Source organism: Corvus cornix, chromosome 3 (genome assembly GCF_000738735.6).
Source record: "Corvus cornix cornix isolate S_Up_H32 chromosome 3, ASM73873v5, whole genome shotgun sequence".
Lineage (NCBI taxonomy): Eukaryota > Metazoa > Chordata > Aves > Passeriformes > Corvidae > Corvus > Corvus cornix.
Window position 1 is genome coordinate 43,302,214 of NC_047056.1, and position 14,137 is coordinate 43,316,350.

General features: G+C 36.1%; 1 protein-coding gene across 6 annotated transcripts in view; it reads right to left on the reverse strand.

The window, feature by feature from the left end:
• Positions 1-14,137, reverse strand: part of SIPA1L2 (signal induced proliferation associated 1 like 2) — a 126,330-nt gene that overhangs the window by 10,968 nt on the left and 101,225 nt on the right. For all 6 annotated transcript variants that reach the window (XM_039568700.1, XM_039568696.1, XM_039568699.1 and 3 more), the window contains 4 exons: positions 12,327-12,715; positions 10,633-10,857; positions 8,522-8,675; positions 6,307-6,526 (listed from right to left, as the gene is read on the reverse strand). In XM_039568700.1, the coding sequence (XP_039424634.1) occupies positions 6,307-6,526; positions 8,522-8,675; positions 10,633-10,857; positions 12,327-12,715 (988 nt within the window). The remainder of the gene's footprint in view (positions 1-6,306; positions 6,527-8,521; positions 8,676-10,632; positions 10,858-12,326; positions 12,716-14,137) is intronic.

The following is a 14,137-nucleotide window of genomic DNA, read 5'->3' on the forward strand; positions in this document are numbered from 1 at the left end:
AGAAGCAATTAAAAAGAATCATCTGCTTTTCTTTTAATGCATTTGTAAATTCTAGCCTATATCCAAAACTCCCTTGGACATTGAAAATATTACCCTATTAGTTTCACATTTGTAGCTGTATCTCTGAGGATGTAAGACTTGTGTGTGATATCAGAGTGAGCTGTCACACATATACTGTACACAGATCATATATTAAATGAAATGTATACACTATAAATTGTTCAAACAAACCTTTCAGCTATGCAGACTTCTAGAATGTACCACAAACATACATTTTAGTAGAGGAGATGCTAATTTTCATAATTTTTTTGAATAGTTTTACATTTTCCTAATCTGTCTAAAGCAATCTTCACACTGAGCAATGTAAACATGTTAAAAAGAATACTGAACAGATACAGTTTCTTAAAACTGATCATAAACCAAAACTATTATTTGCAATCACATTTCATCTTAACCATAAAGCCAGAAATGGAATATAATAATTTTATCACATAGTATAGTCAGGCAAAGATAATTTTTGCTTCAAATATATCCGCTCCAATTAAACAAAAAGGTCAACATAGTAATTTTTTCCTCAAATATTTCAGGAGGAAGTTTCCATCTAGTTATTCCAGTGATTTAAACTATAATATGTAAGACGAGTATTTTTTTCCAGGAAAAGGCCAAACGCAAAAAACAATGAAGGAAGAAATGCATTCATACAAGTGGAAGATACATTATTGTTTAAGGAAATGGCATGCTGTCATTTTCCTGAAATTAATGTCCCTTTGACTTAAAGATTCTGAACTAAAAATCCAAAGAGTGTAGGTTGTTACAAAGCATTCTACTGGATAGAGGAATGATTAAAGCATATGATATGCTCTATGCTTTGCATAAACCTTGCTTAAAAAGAATACAAAATATGAGGAAAAGGAAAGTGAAGGAGGCTTACAATCCTCTGTCAAAAATTAGGAGTCCCTGCAGAAGAGGTGGAAATTCTCTTTACTCTAGAATTTATCTTGTTACACTTATATGAAAGATGCAGTATCGTTACATTACACTTGGAAGTGGCTTGACAAAACTCTGTAGAAATGTCCTTCTCAATACCTCTCTCCGGATGTAAAAATGGTTGTTATATGAAATGGAAAATACAATACAGACATATATTCTACTTGTATATCTGTACTAAGATTTTATTTTCGGTTCCTTATAAACAGACATAAAGCCTTACCTAACGCTACCTTTGTGCAAGTATACTGACAGCTGAAGTCAGAGCAGTCTCTGAACTTTTGTATATGACTTGGGAATTGTAAGAACCTTATTTATGCAAGTACAAATGTTTCATACATCCCTGTTGTGGAAAATAGACAGAATACCTTACTTGAAAGACTGGCAAGCCAGCTTTTGGTTCTAGACCAGCAGGCAGGCCCTAAGGGACAGTCCTTGCTTTTGTCTGATCAGCCTACAGAGGCTGATTGTGAAACCTGTCAGGAAGAAGCCTGCTCCCAGCACGATTCTGCTGGCTTTCCAAATTAAAGTGTAGGAGTGATGTATTCACCAGTAGTCATCCTTCATTATGCATTGTCTCTGTGAGAACCTCAGTTCACCTTAGGCTGGATCCTATTCAGCCCTGACAGAGCCACTCAACTGCAGAAAGCCTGCCAGAGTAGAGATTTGAATATTGATAGGTCTGAAAATGCAAGTGCTCATGCTGATGGCTGAAATTCTAAGTGGAATAACTGAACAAGCGTGAGTATGCCACCACAGAATAATTCATTTTCCAGACATAAATTGTGTTCTTCTGCAATGGGGCAGGGAAAAGAGGGGGAAGAAGAAAAAGAATAAAAATACCAAACAGGAACTCCACTGACAGAGGCCTTTGAATTTCAGAGAATATTGTCTGTATTCCAGGAATGCTCCAGGTGAGATAAATTATTTCTAGCCTCCTGTATTTGCATTTCTTCCCTGCTTCTCTTACGTTGCTCTTGCCTCACTCTGTCTGTGTATGACTGCCACATCAGCAGCTGCTGCCTGTTTCCCTTTTTGATTTGTGCAAAGGTGGCAAGTGATGCTTAAGCATGCCCACCTCCGTGTGTCCTAATATCTGTATTAGGAGGATATGCCTAATCTAGCAGGCCACTACTTTACTGCACACAAGATTGACTTTTGAAGCAACACAGTTTCCTCTGAGGAAACATTTTCAGTGTTATCTTCAGTTTTAAAGATTATTTTATTTGCTGTACTCCTTTTGGCACAAAATAATTGATCTTGTAGTTTCTGCTTCTTTCAGTTGTGTCACTTCCTACATTTAGGAATTTTATTTTTTTTTATTATTGATGCATAAAAGTATAAAGCATTTTCAAGAGTCCCTATTTTCACCAAAATTACGTGGTCAGTTCAGTTTCCAACACAGCTCCTGAAATTGATGGTTATTGGTCCTACATACATCTGTATTCAAAGAGCAAATAGTTATGCAGAAAGAAGGAAGATTCACCCAACTTAACCTCTTTTACTTCCAAGACAATTATCCTGCTTCAGCTGGAACTGCTACTGTTATGCAGAGATTGGAGATCATGAAAAAACTATCTGCTAAGTACTGCTTGCTTACTGTGCTCAAACTAGACATGTCATTTAACAAGTAGATTCTCTCCAAAGCAGCTGCAGGTGAAGAAATATATCAAATCTCATGCAAATGTGAATCCCACTCTCTGTGGGATGTCTGTTTTTCTTTCCTGTAATCAGTAATTACATCTCTATAGTCCTCTTAAGCAACAGCTTCTGCCTGCTGAACCCTTCCCTTCTTTAGTATTGCCTAGGGTTGCCCAAAGTCCCCCTTCAAAGATGCCAGCCTGCTCATAGGCTCTTGTGGACATGTGCTCCTGATAAGCACTGTTTCCTTCCCTTCTGTTATTGAAGATAGTTGCATGTTCTAATAAGGTGAACTATTCACTGTGAGAACAGGTAACAGCAAACATGTTCTCCTTCGGTTGCGTGAATTAATCAACGGCCTTTATCTGCTTACTGAAAAACTGATTTCCAAATTGCTACCATTGCACACCACCAACACACAGTGATGCTCTTTCATTTTAATAGTGCTCCTTATCAACAAGTTAATTGTGGATTGAAGCTAACATGGGTAGTAAGGCAGTTAGAAGACAAGACTTCTGTCTATGAACAGAGTTGCAGAGACAGTTCCTGCACTTCTGGCAGCCTTTTCCCTATGACATGTACAGTCTGAGAACTTTCAGAATTTGTCAGTGTATCATTGTAAAATATTCCCTTCCTTATGACCCTCTTCACTGGAACTATCCTGCACCTTAATCCTTCCCTCATAGCACAGGAACATCCTGCCAGTTTTTCACTTAGGGCATTTTTTTTCCCCTCTCTTTTTGTGCTTCATAATAGAGCGGATCATGGTGCCCGCAATGTCAATCAGATTGTCTCCATGTGTCTCCCTGGGATCCTGACTTATGTTACTACACTAGCTCAGTATCAGTGGTTCTCATAGTTTTCATTCCTTCCCTGCTCATTCACCTGCCATGAATTTGCAAGAAGGGCATAGATTTGCACCTGCACCTGCATGTTAGAATCACTCAGCATGAGCAGCACTGTCACAGTCCGGGAATCCTTAATGTCCCCAAGGTAAAATTCAAGAGTTCTTAGCTACATGAATTCTCCTTCTTGGTTTAAGTTAAAAATAAGATAAAATTAAGTGATATTTCTACATTTGTGTACTCTTCGCAATCAACAGCCCTTGACCATCAGACTGCATTTCAGGCTTTACTGAAAGCAAGTCTTTTTTCACATCACTTCCCCCAGTGATAAAACAATAATTAAAAAGTCCTGTAGCTTCACTTTTCCCATCATCTTCTTACAGTCAACATCACACATAGATAAACTTCCTATTTCTATATTTGCATGGTCATTCTGTCTCATGATTCTAATTTCCCAGTAAACTGAAACCCTTCAGGGTCACCTGTTACTCTTTGGTTTTGGTGCTGCCTTGCTTACCTATTAATCACACTCTTTTCCATGTTAGAGGGGTCTCATGAGATTTGGTGCTGCCACAGTATTTCATGCTGGATATAACGTGCAAGAATATACCTTTCTAAAATTAATTTCAGCCAAAGCCATGCTATTTCCACTGGTTTCTATGAACATTAAATATCAGTAAAATTAAAATGCTTTGAGATCACATACAAAAGACATTCCTATGACAGGATATGAATCCTGATATCTGAAACTACAACCTCATGTTAAAATTATACCACATCACTGCTGTAGAATGTAAATACCTACTAGGCACTGACTACAAAAAACCTTCCTAAAAAGACCCAAAGTTAGCTTCTTATATGGAGATACTGACTAACCTTATTTTTGAAACATAGGTGGGCAAGCCATTATGTGGTTTTTTTCAGAGTGTAATTACAGATAACCAATTAAATCTTCCTTGAAACAAACACCACAAAAGATTCGATATAGCTGGCATTGATAAGCACTTTTAAAATACAGAACCTGAAGCAGAAAATAGAGGTTGCATATGAAAACAGCATGAATTGCCTTGGATCAGTTTTTGACTGACAGGATACCGATTTCATAGGGTTTTTTTCCAGCTATGTATATATATAACTTTCTGTATCTAAGAAGCAGCAAGAATGAAATATTAGGTGTCTAAGACAGAACTAATACAAAATGCGCTAAAATATCACTGCTGGAGGAGCAGTATAAAGCTTGGATGTACACAGTTAATTGCCTTGTGCCAATCTCCTGAAGAAAAGCAAGCTGTAGATTTGATCCCATTGCATGTTTACTTCACAAGAAATGGCTCTAAAAAACAAGGCCTAACATAATGGAAAACAAAAAAAGAAAACACAATCAGGATGCCTAGCTCCTTCATAGACTACAAAAATCTACTTAATTCATCTTCAGTGAAACAAAATGGATCTCCATTTTCTATGTGCAAAAGAATAGGATCATCTCAGATTAAATTTATAGTAAAGAGTTTCACTCTGATAGAAGAATATCTTTAGAATGCCAAAAGGTACACCAAGCATGCATTCCCATGTGAGGCAGGAGTTTAGCACTCATTTGAGATACCAGTTTAAAATTAACCAGTGGTTAGTGACCAAAACTCAGTCTCATACCTGAGGCCACTCTAACTAGAAAAGTGTTTTGTACATGAAACTTATTTCTCAAAGTTAGGAAATGACTGCTAGTTCCTGAAGGACATGATGAATGACGAAGCCCTTTTTATTGCTACTTCTTTTAAATCATCTGGTTGCGTTCACCTCAGACATGGGCCTAAAATGTCCTTAAAGCTTTCAAGAAATTCACCCACAGCTTCTTAACTGTGGACTTCAGAGTCCACTTTTTTTTTTTAAATTGCAGTCAGCTGTGATGCAATATTAGAGTAGTTAAAGAAAAGAGGGGTTTTTTCCAGATTGCGTGTCAACTCCAGGTGTCCACTACATGTCAGCCTAAACTAACTGAGAAGCATATATATTCAGCATTTTTGAAAAAACAATTCACTCTTATTAAATAAACAAATATAGATATGTAATCTAAATTTGCATATCTGTCTGTGTAGATTTGGGCTTTTCATTCCATTAAAAAAAAAAAAATTACTACAAACTTCATAGCTCGTCCTGGAATTATTGCAAGCTAAGCATACAGTAAAGGTCTCACTTATGAAAACCTCACAAGTATAAAAACCACATTCATAAAATAGTTTTAACTTAGGACCTCAGACTACTCTTTTGCTGCCGTTAAAAATGAGGTGTCATTTGTAAAACTTTTACTAATAGGTTAAAAAAAAGTATCAGCAAATTCAATTTGGAAATTGAAGTCAAAGTCAACATTTATTGCCCATTTCCTTTTACGATGCTACTAAAAGGATCATCTAAATGAAAGCTGTTCCACTTAGCTGTTATTTCAAATATATTTGCAAATATTTCAATAATTTGAGTGCACATAAAATTTAAAAAAAAAAACCAAACCAGGTCAGCTTGGCTTAATTAGGTCACCACAGAAAAATAAAATGATAACTAGAAATATCTTCAGACAAAGTTTTTTCCTACCACTGGTCTCATGAAAATTCTTTGGGAAGTAATGTGAATGCTGTCTCCAAACATGATAAATATGAATTGAAAACTAATGGCAAGCGTGAGCATGTACTGTTGGCCAAATATTCTTTTACTAGGACAACTAGAACATTGTTTGACATTTCTTAATTTCACCTTGAAAGTGAAATCTCACTTAATACTTGGTGATTCGTTTGAGTTTACTACAAGTATTCCAAACTCAGCAATGACAGTGACAATCACTTACTTCTCAGATTTCCCATTCCAGGAGTCAGGCTCATTCTGGGAGGCAATGTGCTGTGATATGGTGGAGTAGTGCTGAACAAGATATCATTTGGCAAGGCCTGGTCTATCATTGAACTTCGAGAGCTGGCATAGGAAGATCCTCTTCGATTGCTACATATACTTTCATCAGAGAGCGTGCGATAAAGTGTCCTCCGTGGGGAAAGGTTTCCATAAAATGAAAACTAAAGATAAAAATAAGAACCCATATTGCTGGTTGAAGTGATTAATACAATCATATCCCATCATCGGTTCTTGGGAATGTTTTTCTGGACAAGCACTCTGGAATTCTTGAACTAATACAGAAGGATCAGAGATTTTTCTACCATATCAGATCTACTGGGGCCTCAAAAGAGTTACTCAATTGGATATTCAGACTTCCTCTCAATATTTTGGAACATATCACTGTGAATTAATCAGATACTATGCAGTTTTATTAATTCTGAAATGTGAATGAAAACTTCATAGCCTTATGACAGCAATGTTTTACAGAAATGTATATAAGGTTACCAACTCTGGCAACATGAATGCAAGACTATACATAGAACTGTTTGATTTTAATCTGAAACGACCATGCTTTAATGCTAAACATTCTGAACTGATATATGCTGCCACATAATTCATTGGATTATAAAAGTGACTTGAGACACGATGTCTCTCCGGATATCACAAAACAGGCTTAGAAGAGAAGATAACAGAGTTCAGTGAAAACGGCTTATGCATTTCAAAAGGTTATGTAGACCACAAGCCAAATATCTACAGTAAAACAAGATATTATTGTATTGTAAAGTTTGACCATTGCACTTTGTAAATCATTTTTCAGGACTGCAAACCCAGTTTTCTTTACATCTACAAAGGACAGTTAATGCCTTAATTATTTTACTGGTTTGTCCTGCATACAACAATTAAATGTCTAGTTTTCTAGTAATTAATTATGTGTTGCATGTTCCCTATCCAGAACAAATATTTAAGAGGAATAGCTTTTGAAAACAGTGAATATAATCTCATGTATTCAGGAAATTCGTTTCTGACTTCGCTGTCAAAGGTAACTGGCTTGCCAATATCAAGATTACTACCCTCTGTGAAGGCACAACCAAAGATTGTATACTGCCAGCTCCTGTGGCGAGGGTTTCTTATGAGTCAGGGCCCATGATCTCACTTACTTAACTTTTGTTTAGGTGCCTTGGAGGGGAAGGGGATAGTACTCATTTATCTCAGCCACACCTCCTCACTCTTTGTTGATTCTTATTTAGGTAGCCAGAAACACTGGCAGTTCTTGAAACCTGCACAAAACCCCTCCAATTATTGTATCAATCATAAATCTTAAAAACTTCTAGGACATGACCCACAAAAATTCAAGCACATATAATGCACACTTAACATACCACATGTTAAAAAATATATGTGATCTGAATTTTAAATTCAGCTCTGCACTTAGAGGGTTCCCATGTGTTACTTTTGTTCAGACATGACGATTACGCTATTTAGCATATTGTATAAACACAGTGGGTTAAGAGAGCATTGAGTTAATATGGAAGTGTGACAATTATCTCAAGTAATTTAATTGCTTTGTTCTTTATTTCACATTAAGCACGGAATTCAGAACCATTATACTTAAGGGGAGTAGCAAATTTTAAGTTCACTGTCCACTTATTGTGAACTATTAAACATTACCAACTATCATCATACTATAAAGATTAGATCCTGGCTCTCCGGTAGCACTGACAATTATGCCTTCTGAGCAGCTGACACTGACACTTACATGAAACTGTACTTGGATTTCTAGCAGAATTGTTGGTACCGACTATTACAGGGCGGAGGAAAGTTGGCTACTTCTATTCATGTGCTTTAATATCATACAAGATGTACGAATTTAGGCATCCTCCCTTTAAAATGTCACTTTTAACCTTTCAAATTATAATGAAGTTGCTCAATCTGCACCCACCTCTGGTCAAGCTAAGCAAAGACATACTTAAACACTTGATTTTATACATAATCATCTAACAAACCTTTCCCATCCTTGAAGGAAGTTATATTTTGGGACTTAGAGTCATCCCCATAGAATAAAATTAGCTTGTACAAAACAATATTGCGTTCTGTGTAGCAATTATGGACATACCAGAAACCCATTTCTAAGGTAACTGTGACTGAAACACATAGAGCCAAAGAAAGTAGCCAACCTTTCTTCTCCCTTCCTCCATAGAGAGGCTGTCTGGCAGCATCAACTTCAGAAAATCTTCTTTAGACAAGACTTGCTGGCTTTCAACAATGGCATTCCTCACAGAAGTTTGGAGCGGACTCGATGCGGACACAGCATCAATATCATCATACACTCTGTTGAGAAAATTGGTGGTTTTAGCAAGAAATTAGATTTGAAAGACTGCAATCATTTTCTGTCAAAGTGAAAATTGCTGGAATTATCTCCTGACACAGCGCACTCTGTTTATAAAATTTTTTTGAACACTTTATGAAACTGTTTGTGGGTACAAAATGACATTCTTAAACCACTGAGAAGCAGAGTTTAGGAATTCTAAAGAACAATTTAAAAAAGGATAACCATTGTTTCTCCTAGCTTGCCTCTCTCTTTTTTACACAGCACACTTCTCTATCAGTACAAAAGTTATATTTATTTCAACAGTTCCAAAGGTTCATCACAAAATACTTTAACTTTTACTTCCATAGCAAATAAAAAAAAATCAATATTTTACAGTACAATATTGCATCCAGCTTCACAATCTAGCAAAATTACTGTGGTCATCACAGCAACGTTTGAAGTGTATTGACAATCAATTTCCCAGTGTGCTAAGTATATTTTATTATCAGCAATTTCATAAAGCTATTTAGATAAATTAAACAGGTGCCTTCTTTAATTATCAGCACATAAAAATCTAGTTACAGTCAACAACAGACTGTCAAACTGAATTATTAACCTCCAGCTCCTTCCAGTGAGAAAGGAAACACAGGATTTTAACAGGTTTACTCTGAGAATGTAATCGAAAGAACTGAAGATTGCGAGTCACACAGAACACACACTGGAAGCCATTGCTTACTGCCAAGTGCAGCCTCATCAGTGACTGTCTTCAGCACAGAGGAAATAAGCTTTGCTATGGTAAAGTGCAATTCTCAGTGAATTATAACCTATAGTGGCACAACATTCAGCAATTGACCTGATATTCATCATCACTTGTAATTAGAGATGCTATTTTATTTCAACATAATTATCCTCAGAGAGATATTTCCTCTCTGTCATACTGAGAGCTTTCCTAGAAAGAAAGAGGCAAGGCAATGCTGTGTGCCATGGAAAAATCTGAAAACATTTTTTGGTATATGGAGTGTTGTCGCAGTCAATTAATAGTTCTTGAACAGAACTATCTCTTGAAGAAAATTTTCTAAATTGCCATTGTTTCAGTCTAAATACTCCGATTCATTAAGCAATTTTATTTTAAGGCTGCCATTCAAAATAAGGAGACAGAGTTTCAATAGTTCATTGATTTCAAAATCCAAAATTTGTGGGAAACCCTGAAGTTACCACATTATAATTTAAATACTACTATGAATGAACAAATTATGCAATTAAAACATTGCGGGGAGAAATGAAATCACCTCTACGTTAACACAAAGAAACATAAATAACCAGGACAGGAGGGTAGTAACATCTTCTACTTTTGAAAATTAGGAATTTAAGAGCTTAACTTCGGATTCATATTTCATAGCATATATATTCCAGAATATATTTTTAAATATGACTCTTGCCATAAACACACGCACATATGCAAGATTAGGTTTTAGGTAAAAATAACCCATTCCCATAAAACAAAGAGTAATCCCAATTAAACATTTGAAAATCAGGTACTGCATGTCATCTTGTCAATTTCTTGAGATAGACAGGGACTGACTATGGTTTATCGAGAACCAAATAGCTTGTGCACAAAAAGAAAGCAAGAACATTATCCATGAAGATAATTTTGAAGCCAGCAGGAATTTCAAGGTTAGTTTTAAACAGGAGATTCAAACATTACTTATTACGGATGCACCACTGTGAAAGCATTATCTCTCTATATTTGAGGTACTGCATGTTTTCCTCTGAGTTCAAGCCTTATTTTTCCACCTAAGAACAACACATTTCTCATGGACTATTAAGAAGTGTTAAGCTTCATTAGATACATAAAAGTACAGAAAATGAACCCCAAACATTTAAAGGCAAAACAGAATTTGTAATTTTTTCCTATCCTGTTTTAAAATTTCTTTTCACTACAATTCTTCCCCAAATGAAGTAAAACAAAGTGCTTACTCATGACATTCTGAAACTTCCGATTCTTCGGGTGTAGGACTTCCTTCTGATTTTTTCCATCCAATGACATATTTACTCACTGCTCCTTGTCTGTGGTATGGTTTTGAAATCGACCCAGACATCTGTTGACTACTATTCTGAGACACTATATAAACTTTGGAGGTATCTAGGGAGCCACTCTTTTTGGAGCAGTGTGTTGATGGGCTTCCTGAATGATGTGACCCACTGGAAAAGTGAACGAAACACACAAAAGGAAAAATTTAATATGCTATGCAACAACAAATCAGGAATGCTTTGCCTGGTATGCAGCAATAATTCTCACAGTTAAGTTTTTCTCAAGGTTAAAATCAATGAAGCAAAATTGGCACAGTAATTTTCTACACACCAACTGCGTATACATTAAAGCTCTTTGAGAACAGAATTGTGATGAGTTTCTAGAACAAACAATGCAGGGAATTCAGATTGCTGAAATGCCAATGTAAACTGATGTGAATCAAAACTAAAAGCCCAAGTTCAAGATATTCAATTTGTTTGTGCAATTTTAAGTAAATATGTACTCACACATTTACATAAAAACTACGTGGGGAATTACTCAAATATCTCCCTAATCATAAAACCTATGTGCTTTTCCACTTCACAATGATTTTGCCAGTTGATGCAAGATTAGGCTGTGCCTTTCAATCAGACACACTAATATTAAATTATCAGCAAATTTAACATGTAAATTTCAGTTCAACAAAACAGTCCTCTGGATAATTTTAACAGCCCCTTTTATTATAAATAATAGCACTAGTAGGCACTAAGAAAACCTTTTAGTGAAGACACTAAACCCCATTTCAAATAAACTAAAACAAACACTTCCTTGAAGAATAAATTTCTTCAGAATAACCATACAAGACAAATTCACTCATGTTAAGCATATAAGGAAATCAGGATACAAGGTATTATTTGGTTATTTTCCTGTACTGACTGACATTGAAAACAGGAAAATCAGAGGGAAAGAAGAACAAACAATTTCCTTCTATCCTTTACAGAGTAAAAACCTTAACACATAGACCAAAGCTTCAACTTCAAAGTCACCATAAAATGGGAACTGGAAGATAAAGGCAACGAGCTGTAAAAGTGTACTTTCAAGGCTTGCTTTACAACAGATGTACCATGCACACATTTCATTGGTAACAAAGAGAAAAGTTGAAAATCAATCAGAAATGCAGCTCAACAAGAAAAACTGTAAAGCGTACATCAGAATAATGTAAATTAGGGGGGATGATATGCAATGCAGTTTCTCTATATGTGAAGATTGTCCATTGTCCAATTTTTCTGATTTCCCTCAGCATTAACTCCAAGGTAATTTGTTGCAGTGTACTAAAAAAACCAAAAGTATGTGAAATAAGTTCTAGGTGCAAACTTCTCTTTTACTCAGGGATGCTTCCCAATTTTAAAAACCTAAGCAATTTGCAAGGGTCACATATAAAGCCTCCATCAGATGTGGAAGGAGGTCTGGCTATGCTTTTCAGGCAGACTCATCAAAAATTACTTGAAAACTGCTCATATAGGCATTTGAATACAACAAAAATACCAAAATCTTTTAAGTTCCGTTTCAAAGAAAGACAAACAGAATAAAAACAACACCAAAGAGTTATCCGTATGTCAATCTATAATCCATAGCCCCTGATTTGTAAGAAAACGCATACCTGGAATGAGAGGAGATTTCACTTAGGTCTCCCATACTGCCTTCAGCTGTATGACTGGTCGAAATAGCAGAGGCATAGCTATGAACAGCATAGATTTTAGCTGGATCATCGTCCGGCCCGGCAGGATCCGAAGGCTCGGCCCACTGCTCCGTGCGACAGTGCACTCCAGACCTGCTGCCAGCAAGGTGCAGAGGGGCCAGGAGCGGAGCCGGCATGCAGGGAGCGGTATCGATCCCGCTGTCAGTGGAAGCCCCCTTTATATACGTTAATCCGAGCAGCTCAGGATCCATCAGATCTCCAGAACCAAAGTGTTTTTCATCACTGTTACTGGATGTATTACTGGATAGGGTGTTACTGCTTGAGTGGCTTGAACAGCTTTTGTCCCCAATCTTAACAACAAGAAAACAAACCAAAAAAGACTCCCCTCAAATTAAATAGTAAGAGATCTATTTTCATATAAATTACTGCATTTGTACCATTCAAAGACCATTTTATTATTTTTTTACAGTATGCTATCATATAACTGCAAAGTATGAAAAGAGCCAATTATACCACCAGTTTCTGTGAAATGAATTGCACAGCTGGCTAGACACATTAAAGGTTGATTTCTCTGCAAATAAAAAGGCTCTAGTTCCATCTTCTATCACAAATCTTAAGATCAGAATTGAATTTTCTGATTATAGGGCCTGCTTAACATCCATAAAATTGCATTTCTGAACAGTTAAAATAAGCATTTGTTAAAGCTAGAAGCTTTGGTAATTATTTGTTTAAACAAGCTCTTCTGCAAATCTGAAAAAAGCCAAAGACCGAATTATTGTTGGCTTTTTTCTCAGTGTGGCTGAAATATGCAGCTCATTGGATCAAATCCAATTGGATGTGTGGCTAGTTAAATTGAAGCCAATTGTGATGTATGTGTACCAGATGAAAGCCACTTAAGTCATAAGGCCCTAAACTAAGCATGGCTATTGAAGTGGAATAATTATGTCAGACATTTGTGCCAATAAAGTTGGAGGAATTTGTTATTTACCTTTTAAAATAAATTTTATAGAGAGTTGGATTAACTTATCTCTGTGACAGAGTAGCCAGAATAAAGGCAGATGTACTTCTACTTGGGCAAACAGACCTCTATTAGGTAGGATATAAATGGGAAGGGTGAGTAACCTTTTTATGAGATCCCTCTCCTAGCAGATGCTAGGAGATGCTCTTGCTCACACATAAAATATAAATTTACAAACTAGTGTACAGACTCCTCCTACATATAGCAGGACTTTCTACATAACAAGCGTTATCATACTTTCCATCACTAGGCTGTTGAGGATTTTGCCATTACTGAAAACAAGCTACTAAACTAGGTAGACTAGAAAATCTGTTCAGCATTCCCAACATACAAGCTACATTTTTATAGTGCTTATTGATAATTACACTCCATGGGTATTTCACACAAGATGAAAAGCAGTATGGTAAATATAATTTTATTTTCTTTTAAAGGGTAATTAAATACTCCACAGATTAAACAAGCCAGTATAAATGAAGCTGTAAATTCACAGCTGAGTGGAGACTATACTAGTTTTATCTCCTCAATGCCCCAGACCCAAGCCCTCTTGGAATTCTGAGTATGTAAATACAGATTAAGCATATTTGATTCAACCCACATCTAGGTGAGCATTATCTTTGCCTCCTAAAACACACATCATAAATTCATAAATCACGTGGTCTTCATAAATTACTAAAGTGTATTTTTAAGATTTATTTCTGTAAGTCCAGAGTAGTTTTTTGTTGCTGCTGTGGGGTTTGTTTGTTATTAGCATTCT